Source organism: Juglans microcarpa x Juglans regia, chromosome 4S, assembly GCF_004785595.1.
Source record: "Juglans microcarpa x Juglans regia isolate MS1-56 chromosome 4S, Jm3101_v1.0, whole genome shotgun sequence".
In the NCBI taxonomy this organism is placed as follows: Eukaryota; Viridiplantae; Streptophyta; class Magnoliopsida; order Fagales; family Juglandaceae; genus Juglans; species Juglans microcarpa x Juglans regia.
The window spans coordinates 16,809,544-16,837,272 of record NC_054601.1 but is presented as its reverse complement, the minus strand read 5'-3'; the positions used below and the strand labels follow the sequence as shown (position 1 = coordinate 16,837,272).

Below are 27,729 nucleotides of genomic sequence, written 5' to 3'. Positions count from 1 at the left end.
CATAGATCAAGAGATTGATCAAAGGTAGTTGAGAGAAAAGTTTATGTTTTGGACTAAGTTTAAAACCAAAAACTCCAAGTGTTGTTTGTGATTTTTGGTGGTTTTTGTTTGATGATTTTAAGTATGGTTGATCTTAAGATGATGTTATGAATGTGTTGGAAGTAAGATTTGTTTTTTTTTTTGGAATTCTTGGAGATGTTTTTATTAAGGCCAAAACTTGTAATTTAAGGGTTTACTTTTTGTTAAAAAGTTTGGGTCTTTTTACAAAAGTTTGGTGTTAATGATTAGCTTTTCTTAATTGATATTTTAAGTGTATTTTTAAACTTAAAATAGAAAGATCCTTGTTACAAAATTTTTGTTTAATCATGGGTTTTGAAGATGGAAGAAATTGCAACCAAAATCAAGTAAAATGGCCTATGAATGTTTCGGCCATTGGGAGTTTTCCATAGTTGTGAATGGTTTTAAATTTTTCTGAATTGATATTTGAGTCTAGGACAAAATTTACATGAGGAATGTAAATTTTGATAATTTTTGGAGTTGGGATGTGAAATCCTTAAGTTAGGGGTAAATGGTCATTTTCCCACATGTTGAGGGTAAAATGGTAATTTTACTCTAAGTTTTCTCTTTTCACATTTTTAATTGTTAGTAATTAAAATTCTAACTTTTAGAATACCCTCTTACAGTTCCTCGTATTTCACTCTTTAATCTCGTAGAACACGACGATCGAGGTAAGTTAACTCTTAACTTACTATCAGTTTACTGTGTATGTGTGATGGGTAAGAGAACTACAATTTATGTTTGTGTGTTGTTATATATGTCATGTCATCACATGTTTATCTATTACATGAATTATTCTATCACGAAATATTTATCTGTTACACAATATATTTTGTCCCATGTTACTATATGTTGCAAGTATGCCACATTATGTATGCTATCTGTTACATGTATGTCATGTCACGTAATATTCACTGTCACATGTTATGCAATGCTACGAAATTTTGTCTATTACATGTTATGCCAAGTTACTAAATATTGTCTGCTACATGTATGTCATGTTATGAAATATTGTCTGTTACATTTTATGTCATGTCTATCGTCTTACGTTCATGTCACGTTACGTTACGTCAGGACTTTCGTCCTTTATGTCACGTTCATGTCACTTCACGTTACGAAATGTCATATATGCAGTTAAGTTATTTATGTCAATCACGACCCTAAGCGCTAGGATGGGGTAATATCCTAGTGAAACTCATTTGTTCACGCTAGAGTGTCTAAATAGGTATGAAATTCTCTGGGTTGACGAAGTACAATCAACAAGTTGTGAATGGGGCCTAACTAGCTGGTCACTGGAGTGCGCCAGGCACCAACGCCGATAGAGCCACACATTATGTTACGTGTGTCCACAGCAAGTGTGGTACAAACAATTCATGGGACCACAACAACTGTGGAGCATGAAGTATGGGGCCACAACAACTGTGGAGCATACACTACGTGAGACACAGCAATTGTGACACGTAGAATACGTGGGGCCACAACAACTGTGGAGTACGTATTAACGCACTCACAGCTGGTATAGACACCTGTGTTGTGATGCTGTAATCGGCAGGGACACACAGCTCAAGGGGACCCGTGTAGCACCCGTATGGTCACTTTATTAATTAAGTTCATTGAATAAGATTTCAAGTTCATGTATTTCACATTAAAATCATGTTTCACGTCATGTTATGTTCAAGTTTACGTTCATGTCGAGTTTTAAGTTCATGCCAATCATGGTAACTACAGGAGACAAGAATATATTTCAAGTTCATGTTTATGTCAAGTTATGTTCAAGTTCATGTCATGTTCAAGTTCACGTTCATGTTATGTCATGTTCATGTTCATGTTCACGTTATGTTCCAAGTTCACATTTATGTTATGTCATGCTCAGGTTTATGTTATGTTCAAGCTCATGTTCAAATTATGTATATTCACGTTCATATTATGTTGAAGTTCACGTTCATGCTATGTTGCTAGTCCATGTTATGTTTTAAGTTCACATACATGTCATGTCACGCCAAGCTAAGTTTCAGTTTCAGTTTAAGTTTAAGTTATGTCATTTATGCCATGTTGTATATCAAGTTATGTTATGCTTACTTATGACTTTGATTATGCATTCATGATTTTACTGTCATGCATGCATCATTAACCCTGTGTGGAAGTTCCTGTTAACTTGCTGAGATTTGTAATCAAATCTCAGCCATGGTAGTCCCAACTACCATCCCCCCGAATGGTAGGCGATGTGTCAGGATCAGAGCAGGGAGCAGACACTAGCAAACTGGAGGAGGTTGACTAGACGTCGTAGACGCAACACAGAGCTTGCAGCCTCCATAGTTAGGTCTTTGGATAGTATTCCGGCATCGTTAGTCGAGTTACGCGAGTTACTCAACGAACTAGTCCAATAGTATATTTTGGCAATGTAATTATGGAGCCAGGTCTTCATTGTTTTGAGATTACAGTCTTCTGAGACCCGTGTGGTAATTGTAGGTGTTTTAAGTATGCATGGTTTATGTTTTAAGTATTTGGGATATTATAAGTTTGGTGCATAGTATTGCTAAAAAAAAAAATTATCCGCTGCGAATATTGCATAATGCTAGATGCATGTTAGGAACATTGCATCTTATATGTCATGAACGGGGGCAGGTAACCTTGTGTTGCATGTCCCGAAACTTCGGATGTTTTTCCGATTTCAAGCAAAATCTGAGGACGTCACAGCTTGGGTGCTTGGTGATTGGGTGAAGTGGGAGGTGCTCAAATCTGGAAAGTTTCCAGATTTACTTGCATGAACTTAAGTCAATTGTGTAGAATGAAATAGTACCCTAAACCACCATCATTTCCTCTTCATAGTAGCTGCAAGGGTCCTGTAGATGACTCAAGGTCGTGGGCATCATTTGGATGGCAGAAGATCCCTCAAACCACCCTTGAAAATAGGTGGATGAAGGTGGTTTTGTGGTGGCAGAAAATCAGTTCGGTTTTTGATGTTTTTGGATAGCAAAAATGAGTCAAAATCCTTCATGATGATCATGGGACTTCTTGGTAATTGGGTGGAGAAGGAGGTGGCATGGGGTGATGGTGCAAACCATGGTAGGAGGCTGGTTCAAATTCAATCCAAATGGTTCCTACACAAACTAGACCAAGGTGCACCCGGTTTGGTTCTTTGAGTTGGTTGATGCAACCAATTTCGTCCAAAACTCAAACTGAGTTTGGGAGGGTCTCATGAGATTTTTATGGACCATATTACCCTTGAGGAAAAACCACAAAAATGTTGGGACCAAGGGCAAACAGTCCAAGCATTACAAAGGGCAATGCACAAAACCGATTGAAGCATGGTTTGGGCTTGTTATGTCATTTTCTTAATGACATGTGGGATGGTTTAGCTAGGGTATTAACATGGTCTAATCATGGTTTACGGGAGTATTAATTCAAGAAAAATTGAATTAAAAATTTTAAGAAAAGATTAAGCATGATTAAGCTTCAAAGCATGGCTTAAAGTGCACTAACCTCAAGTATGATGGTTAATGGCCTTAGCCTAGGAAACCAATGGTATGGTGTATTGGGTCTTTAGTCTTTGAATGGTAAAACGAGTCCAAACATGGCTTTGGGCCATATGGGCTTGAAAAAGGCTAAGGGTCCAATCTACACTAAAGGCCTTATGCCTTCCTATACTTGGGCCAAAACTAGCCTTGATTTCCTAAGGGCTTGGTTCAAGATTTTCTTGGGCTAGGCCCATGAATGCACTTGGGTCCTAAAAAGTCTCACCAAAATTACTAATGAGTTTGCATCTCTAATCCTTCGCTTATTAACACTAAGTACCAACATTAATGTTAATCCCACTATCAACCTTAATGAAAGTGATTAATCCAAAAATAAAAACCTAATCTAGAATACCTAAGGGTTAATCAAGAGTTAATTAAACGGGGTGTTACATTTACTCATCATCTATACACCACATATTTGGTAAGAGGCTTAATCTATACATCACATAATTGAATTGAAGATGTTCGGCGCGTATGGAGGGGCTTAATGTTCCTTTTCCCGATCTTTTCCATTCCATTAAATACCAGATTGGTTTATTATGTTATGACTCACAAAAAATTTTCAGTTTGTCTAATTTTGATGTGCAGGTGCTTCAATGATTAAATATTCCTATTCTCACCTCTTTAGCTTGCAGGTGCTATTTAGTGACTTGGACGAAACCCCAGACTGGATGGTTCAAATTGAACACAGATGGTAGTAGCCTAGGCAATCTAGGCTCTTCTGGTGTGGGTGGTATCATTAGAGACGATCATGGCAAACTGGTCCATGATTTTGCATCCCATACTAGAGTCGGTTCTAACAACAATGCTGAATTACTAGCCATTCTTCATGGTCTCAAGGTTTGCATCTCTTTGAATTTAAATTTTGTTGAAATTAAACTTGATTCTTTAACTGTAGTCTCTTGGTGGAACTAAAGAAGATGTGGGATGTGGTACTTGGAGGATTTATGGGAGGAAATCAATGAGATCAGGGCATCCATGACATGCTCCATGAAACATATTTTCAGAGAATGAAATCAAGTGGCAGACTGGTTGGCTAAACAAGGGGCGGAAGGATTTAATCTTGCTTGGAATAGCTTGGGAGACTCTCCCTGCAGGTTGGAAGGCCTCATTCGCATGGATTATTCATTATTCTGGGTTACCTTCCTTACGCTTTCTCTAGTTATTTTTGTTACGGTCTGAATTTTTTGCCTTTTTTGTGGGCTCTGAACTTTAATGTTGTTGTGATTTTTAGTTTTGATACATGGGATGCTTCTTTGAATACCTATATACCCTATGTGTCGTCTTCTGTTACCACGATTTTCATCCGCCATAAGTGAGGGCAATAAATAAATTTGGGGTTAAAAAAAAATTGGTAAGAGAGAAAATTAAAAAAACATGTGTGATATGTGGTGTGAAGATTATGAGTAGAATTTTTCTTTATATGTAGAATATATATCAAACTAAGGGGGGGCCCACGTTAAGCTGGACCCCAAAAATTGTTTAAAATCTCAAAACATCCCCTATATATTTTTTTTTTTATAGTTCTATAAATATAAACTCAAAAACTTTGTAAGCCCCATATGTTCTCCAAAATGTTTTAAAATTTCAATATACCTAAAAAAATTTTCTATGGTCCTAGAATTTTGTATAATTTCTATGTATTATCTATTTTCAAGGATATAGCCTCACCAAAATTAGATTAAAACTAATTTTAGGAGAAGTATATAACACATTTATTAATATAGATCTCAAACTTTTTTATTATACAATATTAGGCTTCTTAATATGTAATCCAATGTGGAAATACAAGAGAAATCATTTAAGGTTGATGATCTATATGAAAAATAGTTGTGAGGTTTTATCCTCTAGGCTTCATTGAGCAAGAAAAAATTTATTTAAGATCTCAATTATAACATTATATGTTTAATGTCATAAGAAAATATCTAGATTTTACATGAAATTAACTTGATAAACTAGCTCACATACTAGAATGAAATATGACAGTCTAGAAGATCACTTGATAGTTTTTATGAAGAAAATAAATTCTAAATATTTCATTACAAAAATAATAATGGATGAATATTATTCCATAAAACATTATTGTCACAATCTGAAATTTTTAAAATTATTTCATAAAAACATTATTGTGTTTTTAAAATTTTAATTCTACGTGTATGTTACAAATTATCAAGATTTAATGTTATATATAATTATGTTTTTATTATTTTTTTAATCTATTTTTATTTTACATAAATGTGTCACGCGATATAAAAGTTGGCGCCCACCGATTACACCATTGATCAAGCTTCCAATAGCTCCTAACATTCACACCCTAGTATTAATATATTAAAGTTCATAGCTATAAAGAAATTTGACTTATTGTGTAGACAAGACTCTCCTACAATTAGACCTCATTTGGATGATAAGATGGGATGGGATGGTTTTATATAGAAGTTAAAAGTTGAATTAAATATTGTTATAATAATATTTTTTAATATTATTATAGTTTTAAGATTTGAAAAAGTTGAATTATTTATTATATTTTGTGTAAGAATTTGAAAAAATAATAATATTAAAATGTGATGAGATAAAATTAGGGCTGCAACCCAACCAAACTGGCTAGCATATTGGGTCAACCCGACCCGACCTAGCCCGATATTGAGTTTCCCGTTTTTATACATGCGATGAATATGCCAAGAGATCGTCTACAGCTCTCATCCACTGTATACCCATCCCCACCCGCAAACAAGGCCAACAGCATACTAGCCTGCTTGAATGCGTTGGACCCTAGGTGGACCGGTTCGAATCCGGACGATCCCATCCGAGTACTCCATTGAATACTCAACGTCTCGTGTTGCTCCAGTCAGTCTTCAGAAGCCACAACGTTGCATATCTGTCTCCTTAGGTATGCGTTGGACATCATTAGGTCTTGAGTCGGAGGGACCAAAGCGATGACCTTGGGCTTCTTGCTCCACCACTGCGATGATCTTGGGCTTCATGGCCTTGATGGAGGAAAACACCTTGTTGATCGCTCCGGGTCTAGCCAACAGGGGGTGAAGCTCGAACACGAAATTCATAGCCACGACCTCTTCTTCCGTGGGCAGGATATCAAGCATGGATGGATCGATATCAGCACCGATAGTTTCAACCAATTCAGCTAGCTTCCACCCAACTCCGATCTTCGGTGATTTGTGTGGATCTAGATTTTTTTCCATACCTTCTTTGTTTACAAAAGTAGAAGTCAGAAGACCTTGGTTAGTTATGAGTGACATTAGCGGGTTGGACGGGTTGAACCCATGCATCATTCGAACTCATGTTTTTTGGTTTGGATCGGGTCGGGTCAAGTCAAGCGAATGGATCAATTTAGGCTGTTTCTTGCACAGGCCTAGATAAAACCATTTGTGTATCTACAGGTCCGTACAGGCCTAGATAAAACCATTTGTGTTTCTTGCTGAAAGTTATAGTCGTTTTGGGTACTCTCCAGTACTTGTACGTGGCATGATTCTCTATGTATGGTCGTTTTCAGTATAGTTTAATCTCACAAACGACCCTATTCAAGCACTGTGGCTAATCAGGCCAACTGATACCCTGTCCGCCAAAAACCAAAAGTTACTACTAAAGTGACACTCTCCTTTTGCCGTGAAATTTCTTAGTACTGAAAAAGTAGACAACTTTTTTTTAATTATTTGAAGGGTCTCTCCTGATTTTCCTATATAAGTTTGGGTTGAGGAAAGCACGATATCATCTGCAATACCCTTTCTGTTAAACTTTTTTTTTTTTTCTTTTTTTTTTTAAGAAGATGGACCCTAATTTTTTTATATCCTTGAGGGAGGAATGAATAATTCTATTTTAAATTATTTACATCTTACATCATCCACGTGGCATAGACATTTGATTTAGAAGATAAAATTTAAATATTACAAATTAAATTATATCATATTAATGGTATGTAATATAAAATTCATTAAATAGTGTTATTGGAGGAATACCATAGCAACAGTGGCGGACCTACATTGCCCTTTGGGGCCATGCATCCCCCCCCCCCCCTTTAAAAAGAAATTTTGAAATTTTAAATTGTCCCCAAAATTTTATTTATAGTTCTATAAATGTAGAAAATGGCCTCTCCCAAAAATTCATATTCTTTCTTAAATTTTCTAAAATTTCAATATACCTAGAAATGCCTCTCTCTCTATTTTTTTCCTATAGTTCCAAAATTCTGTATAATTTCAATATATTATCTAATTTCAAGGATGTGGTCTCATTAAAATTAATTTAAACTAAGTTTAGGAGAAATAATAAATTCATTAATATGGATCCAAAAAAAATTTTATTATACAATATTAGACTTCTTAATATAGAATTCAAAGTGCAAATACAAGAAAAATCATGTAAAGTTGATGATTTATATGGACAATAGTGGAGAGATTTTATCTTTTAGATTATGACTGGTTTGAGAAGTGAGATGAGATGAAAATTTTATGAATAGTAGTAAGATAGTTTATGAATAGTAGGGAGATAATTTGAGTTGAGTATTTTTTAAATTTTGGGAAAGGATGGAGAAAAATTGAATAAAAAATATTATAAAGTTAAAATATTGTAAGAATATAGTTTTATAATATTATTTTTATTTGGGATTTGAAAAAGTTGTAATTATTTTTTATTTTTTATTTTTTTAAAATTTGAAAAAATTATAATGATTAGTTTGAAAAAATTGTAATGATTAGTTTAGGTTTTTTGTATTTGAATTATGTTTAGAAATAAAATGGGATGAGATTTTCGTTTGTTTTCTCAAATGAGATGAGTTGAGATTAAAGTTAAAAGTTGAATAAAATATTGTTAAAATATATTTTTTTAATATTATTTTTGTTTTGAAATTTGAAAAAGTTGAATTATTTAATTTATTTTGTGTGAAAATTTAAAAAAATTGTAATGATTAGATGAGATAAGATGAGTTGAGAGAAATTGTTAAAACAAACGAGACCTAAATGAGATCAAATGAGAATTTTGTGTCTCATATGAGGCCCCAAACAAGCCCAATTGAGCAAGAAAATAATTATTTAAGATCTTAATCATATCATAATTATATGTTTAATGCCACACTAAAATATTTAAATTTTACATGAAACTTAATGACCTAACTTACATACTAGAATGAAAGATGACTTTCTAAAAGATCACTTGATAGTTTTTATGAAAAAAAATGAATTTTAAATATTTAATTACAAAAGTAATAATGGATCAATATTATTCTATGAAACATTATTATCATAAATCCGAAACATATATTAAATTATGTTTTTAGGATTTTATTTTTATATTTATGTAGTAAATTATCGAGACCTAATTTTATATATAGTTATTTTTTTATTTTATATAAATGTGTTACATGATTAAAAAAATAAGAAAAAGAAATTGGCCACCCTAAAAATAATAGGTAGTGATAGGGTTACTACCCTATTACTATCCATTTACTATTCATAGTTTATTTCACATTTTTTATTTTTTTATCATTTTCTTTTAAATATTTTTTTAACATCTTTAACCATTAAGAAAAAATTAAAAATATATATAATTTTACTAATAATTACTTCCTTAATTATTAAGTAAAATAAAAAATTAAAAAAAATTAAATATAAAATAAGTAGTAAAAAAGTAATAACCCTATCATTATCCAAATTATATAATTGTTGGTTCATAGCAATAATCAGATATGTTGAAATTAAAAAAGAAGCAAAATCAAGATGTAAAGTGAACTAAAATCAGAAACCATATGATGGATGTACAACCATCATATGATCGAATAGTCCATGGGCAATTATGAAACTCACACATGAACATTCCAATTTTTTGGCATCCTTGTGAGAAACTACTACTATTACTACTACTGTACCAAGACATCTCAACTACTAAGATAAAGATCATTTGAGGCGAATATAGTACGAGATTTTGGATTGAAGTAGATAGGTAATTGCCATGAAGGTTCCTCTTAAAAATTCACTCCCTAAATTCAGAAACTTCGTCTTCCACCCAAGTTTTTATAAGGCAAAGATGCATGATTGGTGAAGAAACGGTAACATGCAAGTAAGGAATGTGTGTGTAAAGCACGCGCTTACAAATGCGTGATGGAAACGACATGTCTGTCTTTCCTTTGGTCACCGTCATCTTTCTATTCACTGCCAATGTTGTCCCATTATACCAAACACTCTCATGTTATCTACACTGCTTATTTCAACCCCTTGCTTTTCCACAGACTGAAAGCCCCTCTTTTGAGTCTTGACCCCCGAGAGTCTGAAGACAACTTCACACTCTCTCTCTCTCCTTTCTCTGTCCCGTCTCAGTGTTAAACTCTCAGTTGCTTTCCCTTTTCCTGGAATGAAAAAACCCGATGATCCGCTCACTTAACTCTTTTTTCCCAGATATCATCCGCACCCAATACCTGCAATCATTCCAGATTTTTGCGGACTCTTTCCTGCTTGAATAAAAGAGATCGAGGTAAAAAGATTGAGGAAGAGATTCTCTCTTTCTCTTACATTTCATCATCTTCCACACCAACAAAACCCTCACCCCAACCCCACTTTCTTCTCTCTTTGAGCCATGCAAAATCAGGCATTTACTTGTTTCGGATCGTAATCTTCCTTATCCCAAACTACAACAGAAGAGAGTCCTTCTCAGCTGCAAGGAGGGCATACTCTCCCTCTCTCTCCTCATCCCCTTTGTTGACTTCTATAAAGTTCCAAATGAAAACCCTAAAATAGAAGAAGAGAAGGATCAAAAAGACTAGCCCCAAACATCAACCACAGTCTCTCAACCCTCCAAGATCCAGGGAAAAGAAAAAACGCAAACCAAACCCAAAACCAAAACCCTTTGCTTGCCATGGATTTAGTATCACAACCAAACAATCCCATCTATGATTCACCCATATTGAACATCAGTACCACTCCAACCACTCCATCTGCAGCCATAATATCGTCTCCATCTTCTACTACAACTAGTACTGCTGCTGCTGCTGTTACAACTCCAAGCCGCTATGAGAACCAGAAGCGGCGAGACTGGAACACCTTCTGCCAATACCTAAGGAACCACAAACCTCCACTCTCACTCCCCATGTGCAGTGGTGCACATGTTCTTGAATTCCTCCGTTACCTCGACCAATTTGGGAAGACCAAGGTCCACAACCAAACTTGCCCCTTTTTTGGCCTCCCAAACCCACCTTCTCCCTGTCCGTGCCCTCTTCGCCAAGCCTGGGGCAGCCTCGACGCCCTCATCGGCCGCCTCCGAGCCGCCTATGAAGAGCATGGCGGGAAGCCAGAAGGAAACCCCTTTGGTGCGAGAGCTGTGAGGCTGTATTTGCGCGAGGTTCGTGATTTTCAGGCCAAAGCGAGAGGGGTCAGCTATGACAAGAAGCGTAAAAGGCCTAAGCCAAAGTTGGCTGCTACTCCGAACGCCAACAACTAGTGGCGGAAATCAGCAAATATAAAGATCATTCAAATGGGTATATCTTTCTTCTCCTATATATTTTTCTCTTTCCCGTACTAAAAGAGGTGGTTTAATGTTTCTTTGGTCTGGGGTATCCATTTTTCGCAAGTTTGAGGTTGTTTTCTCAGTATATTTCTGGAGTGATGGCTATTCCCCTGAAATTGCTTTAAGTAGTAAGTAGTGAAATATTGGGAGAAGTAATGCATGGTTATGCTCGAAAAATTGTTCTAATAGCTAGCGGATTTATATAGATGTGTTCTTAAAGACTCAATGTAATATAAATACACTTTGCAATGATTATATATAAATGGATGTCTTTCTTTATCTAATTAATGAGAAATTAATCTTGTGGATCATTTTAAATTTAAACAGTTGCACTATTAATTATTATATATTTTTAGGGATAAGGTTATCTATATTGCTATATAATTGCAGATCACAATGTGGGCTTGATTCCTTCCTTTATTGGGTAATAAACCTGCAGCTAGCTGCCCTCTCTCTCTCTCCCTCTCTGTGTGATGACATATGTAAAGCTTTTGCCACAGATAAAGGAAAAAGGATTGTAATTGGATAAGTGGAAAAATCACGAGCCTATAAACAGTGATTGGCAGTAGGTTAAATATAATCTTGTTAGATCTATTATTATATGTAGTTAGGCATGAAGACAAAACCTAGATTGTCTTTTCAATTTAGATGCTAGCTAAGAGTTAAAACACATGTTAGAAATTAAGATAATTAAATAGAATTTGAATCATTTTGGAAGGACGTTGGAATAATGTAGAGATCATCATTCGAGAGTCTAATATTTCATCTGCATCCACCTGGACAGCAAGCTAGCTAGCTAGCCGCCCTTAATCATGATTAAAGTTGGAGTAGTTTTTCTATGGAAAGCTGATAATGGTTGTCGTTTTGGGTATCTCATCATCATGTCATGGCGCCTTGAAGGATACGCTTTTATATTACAAATTTAATTAATGAGAAATTATTGGGTACAAATTAGACATTTTGCCTGCTGGGAAATGTCCCTAATAACATAAGATCACCTCATGAATTTGTTGGGGCAAGTAAATAAAAAAAAAAAAAAAAAAACATGTGGATCATTAATTTGGTATGACTAATTTAAGATGAGGAAACACTAAATGGTTGGGAGAGAAATTTGGAATTCATGTTTTTTTTTTTTTTTCATTTTTGCTTGAAATTATTGATGGATCATCGTCTCTAGATTCTTCCCTTTTAGAACATTCCTTGAAAAAATAATTCACAACAGAGGAGAGGTAATATATTTTCTTTCCAATCTCTCTCTCTCTCTCTCTCTCTCTCTCTCTCTATATATATATATATATATATAGAACATGTAAGCTTTTCATGAGTGCATCATTGTGGCTTTCTTATAATGCCTCATTTAATATATTTCGGATTTCCTTGTGATGCACTGAAGTATGGGTTTAGTTAGAGCTGAATCTTATAATGTTGCACGCTGGATTGGCCGCTTTAAATGGCAAAGGGAATTAGGAAGCTGTTCTATAGTTTCAGGTTTTTTGTATTTGAATGTAGTATATACAATTTCAATTTATTAAATATCTGAAAACTATTTTTGAGTGGTTAACTATTTTCTCATTTTCTCTTTTTTAAGAGGATTAATTTAACACCCAAATCTTATAACTTGCATCGTTCTGTTCTCTTTCTTTTCTCCCCCACTTTCGTAATTGAATGGTCAGAGTTTTGAAATAGTCACTGAAATTCAATATGACATCCTGTGTGTGCGGATATCTATCCCACCACTTTAGAAAAAAACCAATATCGGACCAATACGTCACCATTCCGATCATAATTTCATTTCAAAATCCAAGGGATCTTGTATATTTTGCAGAAATGGAGGAAGTAGGGGAATTTTGAACTGTGACGATCTGATTTGGGGGTAATAGCATTAGCAAAACATTTAACAGTTTTCTAAAGTTTTTCGGGAAAAACTTCTGTTCTATCTTTATTGGCAACTCTTCAAATGCCTGGTTAATTTATTCATGATATTGGCACAAAGACTAATATGACATATCTCAACGGGGATCATAATCTTGGTTTGACATCAAGCTGGCTTTTAGTATATTATTATTTTCCAGAAAATAAGGACTCTACTTTTAGCCATTAATTTGCTCACGATTTATATTGAATAACGGAATTCTAGACCTTAATAGTTTTTTAGAAATTTTATTTGCAGTCCTCATTTGAGGATTATATGTGTAGATCTTTTATTATTTGAGAAAAAAATATCATTTTAGGAGGGATAGTTTTGCAATTTAAAAAAAATTAAAGATAAAATTGCTTACGCTTGTATTGCAGTTTTTAAAATGGAGACTGTATGTAGTATTACTCATATTTTTTTATTTAATATTGTGCCAAGAATTAGCAAATTAAGGCAATTAGGATTTTTTTTCTATGTAATCGTGCCCTAAATAATTTTAAGCTACAATAGAAACCCTTGCATGTGGTTATCTGCTTTTGGATGTTGAACTGAATTGAGTTAAGATGATAAAATATTGTTAAAATATTATTTTTTAATATTATTATTATTTTGAAATTTGAAAAAGTTGAATTGTTTATTATCTTTTATGTTAGAATTTGAAAAAATTGTAATAATAAATTGAGATGATTTTAGTTACCAAACGAAGATACTACGTATGTTGGATGCTGAGATTATCTTTTATGATATGTGAATAGTAGTTAAAAATAATAAATAATAATGAATTATTCATAAAAAATAATAATAAAATAGTTTTAATCGAGAAGTAATAAATGTTCTACACCAATATGCATGAGCATGAGATGTGACTGTACATTCAATATTGAAAAATGATATTATGCGGCTTCATTTTGTCAATTTTACTGTTTATATATTTTATTTTATTCTTTCTTTTTTTTTCTTAATGGTAAGAAAGTGATTATTATTATATTAGTATTTTTTAATTTTTTAAAAAGTTTAAAAAATATTTGAAAAAAAATATATAGTGCAATTTGGCTAATTGACCTTTAATTTTAAAGAAAGTCGAATAAGCTTTTTAATGTTATTTTTACATAAAAAGAACTAAATTACTGGGGTGGCCTTTAATTGGAAAGGATAGTTAGAACTTCTTTGTCAGAAACCAATGATGGTTACTGGGGTGGCCTTTAATTTTAAAGAACATGTACAGCGCGACACATCTCTAAAATAGTGTTGCAGAGCATAGAATTAGGTTTCGTTTTTACAAAGGGGAGAGATGAGAAATAAAATTTCTAAAATTTTCATAATTTTTTATAATTTTATTTTTAAATATTAATATTCAAATGTAAAATATTTTTTATTTTTAAATTTTTAAATTTTTCATCTAATCATTATTCAAATACAAAGTCTAATGCAACTTTTACAAATTCAAGATAAAAAATTATATTCAAATAATTTTTAATTTTATAATAATTTTACTCATTTTTCTCGCTTATTTTTTAAAATCTAATAAAATATTTAAGTTCAAATCATTTAATTATTATATATTCACAAAATTTTGAAATACTCCAAATATCCAAACGAGCCTTTAGAACTGCTTGGATTCATTCATTAGTTGCTTTCATAATCATAAGCAAGGATGCTTCAGAAACTTTTCACAGATCTTCTCGACGAGTTTTATTAAGAGAGAAAGAGACTTTGTATATATTGAAATTTATGAAAATAAAGAAAGTAAATTGATGTGGTATGATGCGATTTATATTCGATTGCAAAGTATTTTTTACCATAAAGTAGCTATGACTTATTGTAAATTATGTATTATTATAATATTCTTTTTATAGACTAAACATTTCTCAACTTCCATTAAACCAAACTAGCAAGAAACCATCGTATCTAAGCCTAGAAAAAAGGGGAGAGAATAGAGACGAGTTGTACGATGTGTGTGTAAAATAAACCAATAAATTATCAGTGGCATGGATCCAAAGCAGAAAAAAAAGATCGATAATTCTATTTGTCAAATGGTGGAGTGGTGGTTTGGATATTTCTCTATTAATTGAATTGTCTAATTTCTATGCACTAATTAAGAACACTTTATATATATATATATATATATATATATATATATTTATATATAGAGAGAGAGAGAGGGGTTTGCGACTCTAAGTTTTGAGTGTGCGCGAACAACCTAATATAATTTTCTATCTCCATGTAACTGTTCCTAGGGTGAAATTGTAACATCTCGCTACCCAAATTTAAAAATAAAATTACTTTTAGAAATTTTTGAAAAAGTCAGAGTGTTACTATTGAACCTAATTTAAAAATATTTTTTTTTCTAAATGAAGCGCCATCTACGAAAATTACTTATAATAAATATTGTCGTTTTGCATTAAAATATTGAAATTATAAATGAGGGTACGTAGAAGTATTTATTAAAATTTTTCAAAATCTATGCCATCAAAATCATAATACTGAAATTACGAATGGTAGTTGCTTGAAGTTAATTTCTCACTAACTAAAAGAACACCAGGATGATTAGCAGTCATGAGGAAGTAAGAGCTACGAAGATCTGATTCAACATTAGCAACAGAAGAAGGAGTAGAAACTGGATCAGCCATGATCGAGAGGAAAAACAAAGAGAATACCTAATTTTCTTCCGATACCATATTAAGAAAGTATTCTAGGTTCCAGAAAAAAGTAATTCACTTGTATTACAGAAAATTGTGTATTACAGAAAGTAATAGAAAGTAATAAAGCTTTTATATACAAAGCTGAAAGTAAAGTTCATAAGCAATTGACTAACATTTAAATAGAAAGATAACTAATTTACACGTGTTAAATAAAGTCTACATTCTAAGCCTTAATACATAACTTTGTACATAATTTAGGTCACTGTCACGCCTCTTTGGACTAAGTCTTGTCTTGTAGCTCTAGTTTTATAAATATTCCAACCTAGAGTGATTTAAAAATATAAAATAAACTAAAATGAGTCGATGACTCAATAAGAAACCCATCATAATGTAAACATAAAAACGAGTCGATGACTTAATAAGGAATCCATCATAATGTAAACATACTTAACATAAGGTTTTTAATAAAAAAATCATGTTGAGAACTTAAAATCATGATCATTCATACATATGATTATGTCATGCATAACTTGTCTTGAATTATCTGACTTATAATATTTATCTTACTAGCTCATATACTTAGGGCTAGTTTGAATATTTCACTACTATTTATTATTTTATTATTACTTTTCACATACTTTTCATTACTATTTAATATTATTTAATATTTTATTATTATTTTTTACTACTATTTACAAAATATCTGAGATCACCTCACTACCCAAACTCAATCTAACTATGTGTGCAAGGTTGTGCACTGGCCCCACATCCCACCGCCGCATAGGGAATTGCTAATAATATTTTAGCATACTATGGTGGGCCACACTTAACTCTGTGGCTTGCAAGTCCACCCATAAATTTGCATTGGTACCATACATCTGAATGGTTAGCTTGTTAACTGTTCTAACCTTATCTTACACTTGATCTTATGAAAACTTACGTGTCTTATGAAACGTGAGATGCATAATACATATATAACTATAATATGCGGAATGAAACATGATAAATGACGTGCTTGCAAGTATCATGACATTCGTGGTACATAAACACTGGCTTCCAAAGAACTGGCTTTAATAATAATATTTATAACTAACTAATATGTAATAATCCTAATTTATGATTAAGCTATTTATTTTGTAGTGTTGCATCCTAAAACTTCTAACACAAAATAGATCCTGGTGCTGGACTGAAAGGTTTATGGTTTTTTCCAAATAACATACGAAAGAGAGATATTTATAGAGAAATTTGGAAAGAGTGACGACTAATTTGTGTTGGACTCAATTAATACATATAGTGACACTAATCTGCTGAACACTCAGTTATGATCATTTAAGAAGATGTGGCGCCCCCAATCCCCCTTACATAAATACACAGGGATCAAGACGCCAGGATGGTGACAACACGGTCACACATCCCAACGAAGTGCCAGTGTGTGTACATGCAACAGTGTACAAATAAAATAACACAGCGGATAGTTAACTAAGTACCAAATTTATTTACAATCAAACATCAGTAAAAATTTGAATGGCAGTTATACAGTCATCCATAAAATATATTACAATAGTTTTCAAATAAACAAACGAGTGATCCCAGATCACTCCTCGGGCGGAACCGTCTCCTCAGGCTCGCCCTCCTCCTCCTCATCTGCATCAAAATCTGCGTTACCACAAAATGGTATCGCAGGTAAGTATGACCCAAAATAACAACGTAATATAAAATGCTTTAAATGCAACTAACATGCATGCACATGAAAAATATGCATTTTTCCACAAGACATCATTTTCCCCGAAAATGATAATTTTCCAACACACGCCAAAATCCCATTTTGGCCCAAAATATCCGTAAAACATTTTCCCAGAAAATGATTTACCTAGAAAACCAACTCGCACTATTTTCCCAGAAAATAGTGCATTAATTCCAAATGCACCATGCATTAATTCCATATGCACCATGGCCTCCCCTATGGACCATCTGCACGTCCTGGTTTCGTAGCGGTACTCAGTTCCGCGCCCAGCGCGTACATGGCCAAGCACCCACACTACGCAACGAGCGATGCCCAGTTCCGCGCCCAGCGCGTACGTGGCCAGACATCCTCTAGTCCCCGCCAGCAGAAGGACCACGGAGTCGGCACGAGACCATCTCGTCCGATCCCATTGTCACCCGGCGACAATCCAGGGGACGTTACTCAGTATATTCCGCTCCCGAGTAACCAGAGGAGCTCCACCGAGTTAATGCCCCATCTCGGCTTGGGGTCGTGATACACACGCACCCAAAATCCATTCTCACATGAAAACTCAGTTTTCATAAACAAATGAACATGAATGCAATACACGAAAACCCAGTTTTCTTTACAAATATGATCATGCATGAAATAATGGTATGAACATGCACCAACACTGATCCAACATCCATCCAGAACCAATCCCAACAAATCCAATCAAAACAACTCATCAACAACCAAACCAAATAAACCAAACCAACCAAACAACTCCAATCACAAATCCATCCGACCCCCGAACTCCTCGGACTCAGTCCGGCATGCCAAAAATACAGTGAAATGGGTTAGTGCAAAAATACATTTAAATTACGAAAGTTCTTTGGAGAAATACTTACAATGCTATAAAGCAATTTCCGAAAGATCACGAAGCTGCAAGAAGTGGAAAAACAGCTACAAAACAGTGTAAAATACACTGTGGCCGTGGGTCACAGATACTCACTTTTCAACGGAGACAAACGAAGACCCAAAAATGACAGGGTAGGGCCTAGGGAGGTCGGTGAAGCTAGTGATGGTGAAGGTTGGCCGTGGGTGGCGGCGCAATGGGCGGTAGAAGACCAAAATACCCAAATCGGAAATGTAGATAGTGGAGCTTCACCGGTGGCGGATTGGAGCTGGGATTGGGTCTAATGGGTTGCTAAAAGGTCGAGGATGAAGTGGTGTGAAGATGGTGGCCGGAGGTGGCGCGACGGCGGCGCAGTGGTGCATGGAACGCCGCGGCTTCAATGGGTTCGTGGTGGTTAACGGCGGCGATGGAGGAGCTGGAAATGGAGGGGGGTGATCGCCGGCGGCAGGGGGAGTGGAGGAGCCGGGCGGTGTCGACCACCGCCGGTGCATGGCGGCGGGCTGGGGGAGAGATGATTGCACGGCGAGAGAGAGAGAGAGAGAGTGTCGCGCGAGCGGGAATTCCAGGAGTGGAAGAAAAAAAAGAAAAAGAAAAGAAAGAAAAAAGGAAAAAAGAAAAAGGAAAAAAGAAAAAAGAGAAAAGGAAAAAAAAATATAGGGAAGAAATGAGGTCCAATCCTCATAACTTAGATTACAAAAATGATCCAATGGAAACGATTTCAAAATCACAAGTTAAATAAAATAATTTAAACGTAATGGTAAAGTGAAATTAAAATAATTAAATCTCACAGTAATTAATTAAATATGAAAAGAAATTTAAATGCATAACAATAAATAAATATTAAGAAAGCACATAAAAACAATTTTCACCAAATTAAAATCATAAAAATAAATTCACTAAAAATCCAACCAATTTTAAAATAAGAGAATAAATTTTGAATCCATAAAAATAATTCCTTCAGTAAAAATACATTAAAATACGGGGTGTTACAGAAGAAAGTTTGAATTTAAAAACATGATCTAATAGTTCATTCAATATATGATTGGTAGTGAATAAGACTGCATAAGGACTTCAATCAATGATATTTTAAATTGAAATAAATTTCTAATAGCCGATCTCTAAATTCTAAAAAGAGTCTAACTCGTTCAATAAATATTAAATGAGATTTAACCTAATTATTGAGCCTAATTAAAACTCCCAATCAACCTCACTAATTTATCAGTCATGGGATTATCCAATAATATGGCCAATTAAATATAATTTAGGCTTAATAAAAATTATTAATATCTCTATCTTAGAATTATTGATCCGAGTCATTGCAGAAAGCTTGCACCTTGCAAATCCAGTTTAGGCTCTTGAACTTGAACCTTGCATATCTTTATGGTGACTTTAGTGGCATGTGAAGTGATGAAGAAGGGCAATTGTTGTTTAATGACATAAATAGAGATTATGCTCTATATTATTTATCAAGTATTTATTTAGTTTTGTGGGAGATATTCACGCAACTATAAATGTAGTGGAGTTCACATCACGTCTCTCTCTCTCTCACTCTAGGTTCTACCAAGCTTTAGGTAATCCAAATCCCTTCATCTAACACGACTAAAGTTTGAAGGTTGGAATCATTTTTTTATGTCATTTCGAAAGTTTACTTTGATGTAATTATTAATTTTAGAGACACATTGTGAATTAAGTGAAAATTTGAGGATAAAGTGTAATTTAACCCCTTCAGTTATTAACAACTATGTTGAACTATTGTAGCTAAAATCAATTTGGCCAATTTTAATTGATCATTGCCCATTGCCCATTGATCCAATTAATACGTGTCCAAATCAGCATACACCACTGCCACTACTGCTCTAAAGGTCGTCTCCTTACTTATTTTGATGCAATTAAGGATGTTTGATGGCATTATATTTGAAAATGTGAGACATGTTCTACAAGTTAAGCCGTTCTGGTCGAAATTGGTTGTACCGTTATAATAGCTAGTAACTGCTACATTTTACCTTGTTATCGTCTTTTTCTCTACATTCTACCCCTCCTTCTCGAACTGTTACGACCATCCCGATCTGTGGTGTCCATCCCATTCTAACCCGGAATGTGTGTAGTGGCATTTTCATGATTTATTTAAATTCTTATGGAAATTCGATAAATCTGTTTCAGTGGCATTTTAATAATTGCCTTATTTTTTTTTTTTTGAATTTTAATTCAATCCCCTAAAAATACTTCAATTACCTTCTTAGTTTATTACTCTCAAATATAAAATACAATTTTTTTCCTTTATTTTTTTATTATCCTTCTTTAATTGTTTTTAATTTTTGTTACATATGATATTAGGAGTCTCTAATATATATACTTAGAATGCAATCATTTTTTATTTCTTTTCGAATCTTGAGTCATTTTCTTTTTTTTTTTGTTAATTAATGCAATAATATTCTTGAACCCCAAAATCATGAGGGTCATTTTGTGTTACTGATCTAGTTAATATTATTTAAGAATTTATCTACATGAAGGGACAAAATTTAAGGGGCCAAGGTTGGCACAAGTATTTTATAAAAAAATATTTTGACATTTTAATTTTGATGTGTTTAAGTCAAAAAAAAAATTATTTTATTTATGGAAGGGCTCCAATACTCCCAAAGGCCCGCATGGTGTTTACCTGGGCCTAGCCCTCTACGGTCTAGCAAAACACCTAAGGCCTAGATACCCATCTAACTCGATAGGGTTCAAGCTAAACTGATAAAGAGAGTTCCCACCAAATATCTGGGCACGATTAAGGGTATCTATCCATTCAAAATATATAGATAACTCTAAGGGATGAGAATTTAAGTTTCAAATGATAGATAAAGTAGTTAAATCCGAAGGATTATAATACGGCAAAATGTTTATTTAAAGGGATTGGGTACATAAACAAGACAAGACATTAATTAGTTTTGAGATTACTCTTATAATTACTGACTTAGGCATTAGAGGTTCTCCTTCTCCACCCCCAAGCCTGCTTATACTTTGGTTGTAGGAGATCGAGAGTGCCAAGCGGTGAAACACTTCCTCAATAATTTATATAGAGTTGTGAATTAATTGTAAATTAATCGTATGTGTATCACTTTTTAATATAACTTCAAAATATGTGTGTATTTATTTTTTCCACATGTATACATCGCATGTCGAACATTATTCTTAGCAACCACTAAAAGCAACTCCCATGTATGTGGGTGATTGTTTATTTGTCAATGATTAACAAACCAAGTGATATGAGATATCCCTACATATATTTAGTTATAGATGTAAATTTTTTTTAATGAATGAATGATGACATTTCCTTTTAAAAGAAAGAAACCAAATTATTAAAAGTCAAATTTCATATCTCGGTAGATAAAAATTGAATTTTTTTCCCGATATTATAATTTTTTTAAAAATAAAATTTTAGATTTTAAATATTAAGAGGTTCATGTATTGCATCCTAAACTATCAAAACAAACCCAACAGATTAAGCAATTAAAAAAAGGAAAATACTAGATGGCCTCATGAGTTTGTCCCCTCAATCTTATTGTTTATGTATTTTAATTTTTAATTTTTATTTAATGATTAAGAAAATGACTGTTAGTAAAATTGTGTATTTTATTTTTATTTTTTTTAATAATTAAAAATATTTAAAAAATATTTAAAACAAAAACAGAAAAAAAAAAAATTTATAACCAGTGATACGCCCAATGATAAACGCTGAGCATGATCCTTAAAAAAAATTATCCCATCAAACTATGAGTTTTAAGATAAATAAAAAATAAGTAATGTGACAGACCCTTAGTGTCTCTTTCTATCTTTTATCTCCATCTTTCTTTTCTTGCTCTTTTTCTTTCCTTCATCCCCACGCAACTTCTTCTCAAAACGTTCAATTCGACCTCTATTATCTCACCTCCCTAGATTACTATCCATCCACGTCAAATCTGCTTTCTATCTCCCAAAACTAGGGTGACCCACTAATTTGTCATATAAGAAATGAGAGAACCAAAAACACACGACGTAGAGTCTTATTTTACTCTAGAATATATATTTGATAGATAAATTCTATTAAGCATTTCTATAGGATTATACACCTTCTTTTATTTTTTATTTCTTTATTTTTTTCGTCAACAAATGTATGGTGTAAGTCCATTAATAAAGATCCCAGATGCCGCATTTCAATATGACAATAATCATATAATCATACCGCTCCAATATAATTTAGATTGAAAAAATAAATAAATAAAAGTGAAATTAAAGTCAAGTAGTCTTCTTCCGTGCATGGGACTTTCATCTTGCACGGCTCCTAAGTTATAAAAGAAAGAAGAACTCGTCTTCTTTCCTTTTTTGATTACCTTTCTCGCCTATATATAAGATAAGATCGAATCCATTTGATTTCTAAAAGGGATTAATAAAAACTTTTTCAATTCTTTTATTAACTGATTTATGTATAGGATTCCATTCATTCCACAGTTGGGGAGAGTCGATAAGCTAATTCCTGTAGATGTCTATTTGCCAAGCTGTCCACCTAAATCGAAAGTAGTATCCAGATGATCTATCAGTTCTTTTTAGGTTCCATTTGGTTGCAAGATTCAGTTGAGATCAATTTAATTCAGTTTAATTTTAAACTGAGTCTAACATTCAAACACTTAACTCTCAAATTACTAAACTCATCTCAATTCAAAACCTCTATTTTCAATTCAACACATTTTTATATGTAGGACTCATAATTTTTTTCAATTTCTCATAAATAATATTAAACTTATTTTAACATCTAAACTCATTTTAAATAAAATTTACATAACTCATTCTATTTATTTAACTCATTATAATTTATAAAAAATTCAGTTCAACTCAATATCTAAACGGAACCTAATTGTTACTTGGTATCTATTATTAGAAACCCACAAGCATTGGGTGATAGTTATCATGAGTTAATACTTTGAAAACCACACACAAGTGAACGTGTCACCTTCAGAATTGAAAGCAAAATCCGATTCATAATTAATGTTTTGCCTCCAAGCGTGCTGCATGGTGCAGAACTCGTCATTTTAGTCATGAGAAAATAACTTCCCTTTATTTCCCTCTATTTAATTTAGAAGTTTTGGGTATATCACTCTCTTTTTTTAAGGTCTAAAACAATCTTCCTATATCGATCTTTCCTAACTATATAGTCATTACAATCATATATACTACCACTATTATCTTAGAAAAAAAAAAAATATTCCTTCGAATTTTTACTCGAATTTAAAGATTTAAGATAGATAATTAAAACGAGTTCTACAAAATATATTAGAGCCTGTATAGAATATAGATTTTTTATACAACAATATTATTACATTCTCCATAAATATTATAAAACTCACTTCATAGATTTATCTTTATTCCAACTAAAATCTTTGGTGTATCTTAATAAATTATCATGCCAAGTTATATATGATATGTATTTTCAATTTTGGATTGAACCGTCCTATTTATTACAATTCTTTTTTGTAAAGGACGTATTTCACACCGTCAACTACTCAAATGATATGTCATAAATAACTTGACAGCACTGGGGTCCAGGATGACTTCCGATGCCTAAGTTAAAGAAGTGGTCTCAATATAAAGTATCTCAAATAGTCTAGAGAAACATTTGTTATCTCCATATATCATTTATAGAGACACTTGAATGTGGCAAGGGAGGTGATAATCATCCATCCTATGCGTTTATCTCTAATTATCTCTTAATAAAAGAGGAGGAGATAACAACTCTAATTTATAAGGATTATCCATCTCAAAATAATTACCTTCATCTTAGGATATTATTTCCTTGTGAATAACGTTGCTCTCTTGTTGTTTACGTGCTTTCATAAACCCTTGAACTGCGAGCTTTGTAGCACAAAGTGATAAGTTGGGCCTACCTATTAGCCGTGAGCTTGCAGCAAGAAGACTCAAATATCACCTCCACTTTCAATCTTGGAATTGCTAAAATAAGACCAATTAATTCCTGTTCATAATCTGGGGGTGAAGCCTTACTTTCAACGACAACCTCGTGTGTGTATATATAAAATCATTGTATAATTTGATTTTAAACTCGTTAATGCGATATTATCATTTCATTAAAATTAAAAAAAAAAATAATTATTATTATAATAATGATAATCTCAGCAACCTAAACTTGTAATTGTCTACGCCAACACGTACAAAAGCTGGGATTGGGGGGCTCCAGAGCCCCACGAAGACCGTACAACAAAAAGATCCCGCAATCTACGGTCGAACATTATTGGGTGCTGTTTAGACACGTGCGCGATCTGGGAGGGCTAGAGTCTAGACCCCACCGTTGCGCGCTCCCACGTGGACGCTGCTCTACTTTTGTCGGCAAGTGGAGGCACCAGCCTTGACCTTTTCATTCACTTGTTTTGGACGCACGCGTGGCTGCACAGCAGTGGAGGATGCAAGTATGCCCCCACTCACAACAAAGTGTGTCCGTACGGGGGAACCCTTGATGTGCGTGACGTGTTTGCTCTTTGGACTTTAATTTTAATTTTAATATTCCTTTTTTGTTACCATGTTTGGCCGTCGCTTGTTTTTGCTATTTACGGGTGCCGGTCGGTCGGTGGGATTCCCAGTGCTCTAATATAATTAGTTAAAGTATATCGTGATATTCGTTAATTATATATAAATTAATAAAAAAAATTATTTAATAATTAATAATTTATTATTAATTAACAACATATATATTATTTTATATTTTATATAATTATTGATAATAAACTAAATAAAAATTACATCTTTTTAATAATTTTTTATTAGATTCAACACAGCTAGTAGACAGATGGGAGAATTGAAAAGTTTTGAAAGTTCAATGATCCATTTTAATGCAACTAATAATCTAAAAGGCACATTATAAATTAAGTGAAAGTTTGAGGAAATAAAGTGTAATTAACTCTAAATATATTTAGACATAAAACTTATGATAATTATATACTTATAAATCTTTTATAGCTCTTTTAATTGCATATCATTTAACAATTAATAAATATAGTAATAATATTTTAAATTTTACATAACTATCATTCATGTTAGTGCCTTAATTTGCACAACAGATCGGAAGGGAGGAAAAAATTATACCCGGCTCATGATGGTGATTCGGGCTTTGATATGATACTTTTTGCGTTCATTTATATGATAAATAATAAATATGCAAATAGAAATAAATAAAGAGACATAGAGATTTACGTAGTTCGGCATCATGATTACATCCACGGTTGTTTGTGAGCGAAATCCACTATAATGAGTGATTTACAATATCTTATTATCTTACGTATCTCACAATACAATAGAGGAATTTTGAGAAGATATTTTGAAATTGCTGTGTCTGGTGAAGTTTGGACGTAGGGAATTTCGATGTAGAGAGCTTATGGAGATTCCCTCCATTTTGTGAGGCATCTCCTTATATATATAGAAGTCTAACTTACCTCATAAAATTTTTTCCTTTTAGGAGTATGAGTCCTTATCCGTTTAAGAGTTTATGTGTCTTTCCTCTTAGGAGTTTGAGTCAACTTTTCCTATCCTTTCTTGGCTATATCTCTTAAGCTTGATTTTATACCTTATCTCGATGCTAAATTATAAGCTGCTGATTTGACCCCTAAAATTCATTTGAAATATATTTGTAAAATTTATTATTTTCCTAACATTTAGTTTTGGTCACATATGTTTAATTTTTATAATTAAAGGACATAACAATAAATTAATTAAGAATGGTTGCCCATGAAAAAAAGAAATCAATACATTATTTTAATCATGTTTGACCTTCTGTGATGAAAAATAAATTAGAATCCCATATCCATCCAACATTTATAGTGTAGTTGAGACACATAGGAATAGTAAAAACTCTCACATGATAAACAGTAGGTGCAATATTTCAATGTCACTGATAGAGGAACTTATTAATCATCGATGAGACGTCCATAATACATTATTCTTGTTTATATCGAGTGTCAACTTCACATATGGCTATACCGCCACTTCTTTATATATGAGTGTTAATGGTAAAAGGTGAGCTTTTTTATTTGAACTGATATGATCACGTAGAACTTGACAAATTCCAAGCAATAATTAATCAATTCTACTATAGGTACCCGACATTGAGTACTTGTAGTGAAATCGTCTGAAGTGGTTAATGCCAAACGACGATTTCAAAACATCAAACCCATCCCAGAGCCAATGCCAAATTCTTCTGAGAAGCACATCAAACTCATCCAGAAAAAAATTGTTGTTTTGAGAATGATTTTTTGGGTAGTTGTTTTAGGAGTGGTTGCCTTGTTCTTTGATTGTTGCCCACGATGACACTTCCACTCTCTTTCCATATTTTAAACAGTGGAGACAAATATGGAACAATGGAGACAAGAAAACGACCCGTTCTTGTTTTTGTTCTTGTTTGAATATTCTCCACTTTGTCTGGTTTTCAATTCAACTACCAATGGCTTTGTCCCCGTGCCAATATGTTGAACACATTGCCCAATCGAGTTGCAAACTTATGCCTAGTGGATACTTGTTCAGAAAAAACTGAAGAGAAAAAAAGAATCATATATTCAAACTTAAACACACATTTAGGTAAAAAAAAAAGCTGAGAAATAACACAACAAAATCACCCAAAATAAGAAGATCCAAAATCACCGAATCTACTCTTTAGGGCATGCGACCATGTACTGCTCTTTAGGGCATGAGAAGAACCAAACCTGTGTTCAACTACACGTAGGTCAATGAAGAAGATGAGAAGAAGACCCAACCCTTCATGCTCTGTTCGTGGGTAGACGAAGAAGACAAACCTATTTTGGGTTAAACATAAAACGCGCCGTTTCAATTTTTCCACGTGGAGGGATGGGTACGCGAGGGTTCCCCACGCCGAGTGCAAGTAGACTTTTTGATAATTAATAGAGGTATCATAAAAAGTCTCACAGTTATTATTTGGACTAAAATAAGATCGCCACAAAAATATAATTTTGTTACAAAATGCATAGATTGGTAATTTGAGCTGTATTTAAAACTTTGAGTAATGAAATTTCATGCGATGCGGAATAATAATAATAATAAAAGATAAAAAAATTCTGCAACAATTAAAAACGGTCAGCACAATAGTTTAGTAATTATCCTGTACATTAGAAGTTAAATCGACCTATTTCTTGCTCTCTTCCTCTTTCTCTCTTCAGATTGTGACACCCCCAGATCCCGCTTGAAATTTGACAGTATCTAAAGCGTCGGGACATGCAATACAAGGTCACATATCCCTCGTACATTACAATTAACATGCAATCCATCTAACATGTTTTTAACAGTATGCAATAATTGTAGTGAAATAATTAAAGCACTATGGTTTGAGCAATATTTAATGGTACTAAACAAGTACTATTAATCTCAAAATATAAAGTTTAATCTTCCATATAAAATATTAGGGTCTCAAAATCTTGACCCTCCAAATATCCTCAAAACCT

General features: G+C 33.3%; 1 protein-coding gene and 1 long non-coding RNA gene across 2 annotated transcripts; one reads left to right on the top strand and one right to left on the bottom strand.

Annotated features, from left to right (window-relative positions):
- Nucleotides 1-204: 204 nt before the first annotated feature.
- On the bottom strand, nucleotides 205-18,633 carry LOC121262780. The gene is made up of 3 exons (XR_005940169.1): nucleotides 18,477-18,633; nucleotides 9,691-9,694; nucleotides 205-216 (listed from the first exon to the last, which is right to left on the bottom strand). It is a non-coding gene; the product is annotated as an uncharacterized LOC121262780 (long non-coding RNA).
- Nucleotides 9,660-11,784, top strand: LOC121262778 (protein LIGHT-DEPENDENT SHORT HYPOCOTYLS 1-like). Its single transcript, XM_041165379.1, has 2 exons — nucleotides 9,660-11,049; nucleotides 11,469-11,784. Exon 1 carries the CDS (start codon nucleotides 10,431-10,433, stop codon nucleotides 11,010-11,012), a length of 582 nt encoding a protein of 193 aa, XP_041021313.1. The 5' UTR covers nucleotides 9,660-10,430; the 3' UTR covers nucleotides 11,013-11,049; nucleotides 11,469-11,784.
- Nucleotides 18,634-27,729: the final 9,096 nt, after the last annotated feature.

Coding starts and splice junctions, on each gene's coding strand:
- LOC121262778 (XM_041165379.1), top strand. CDS start 10,431: ATGGATTTAGTATCACAACCAAACAATCCCATCTATGATTCACCCATA.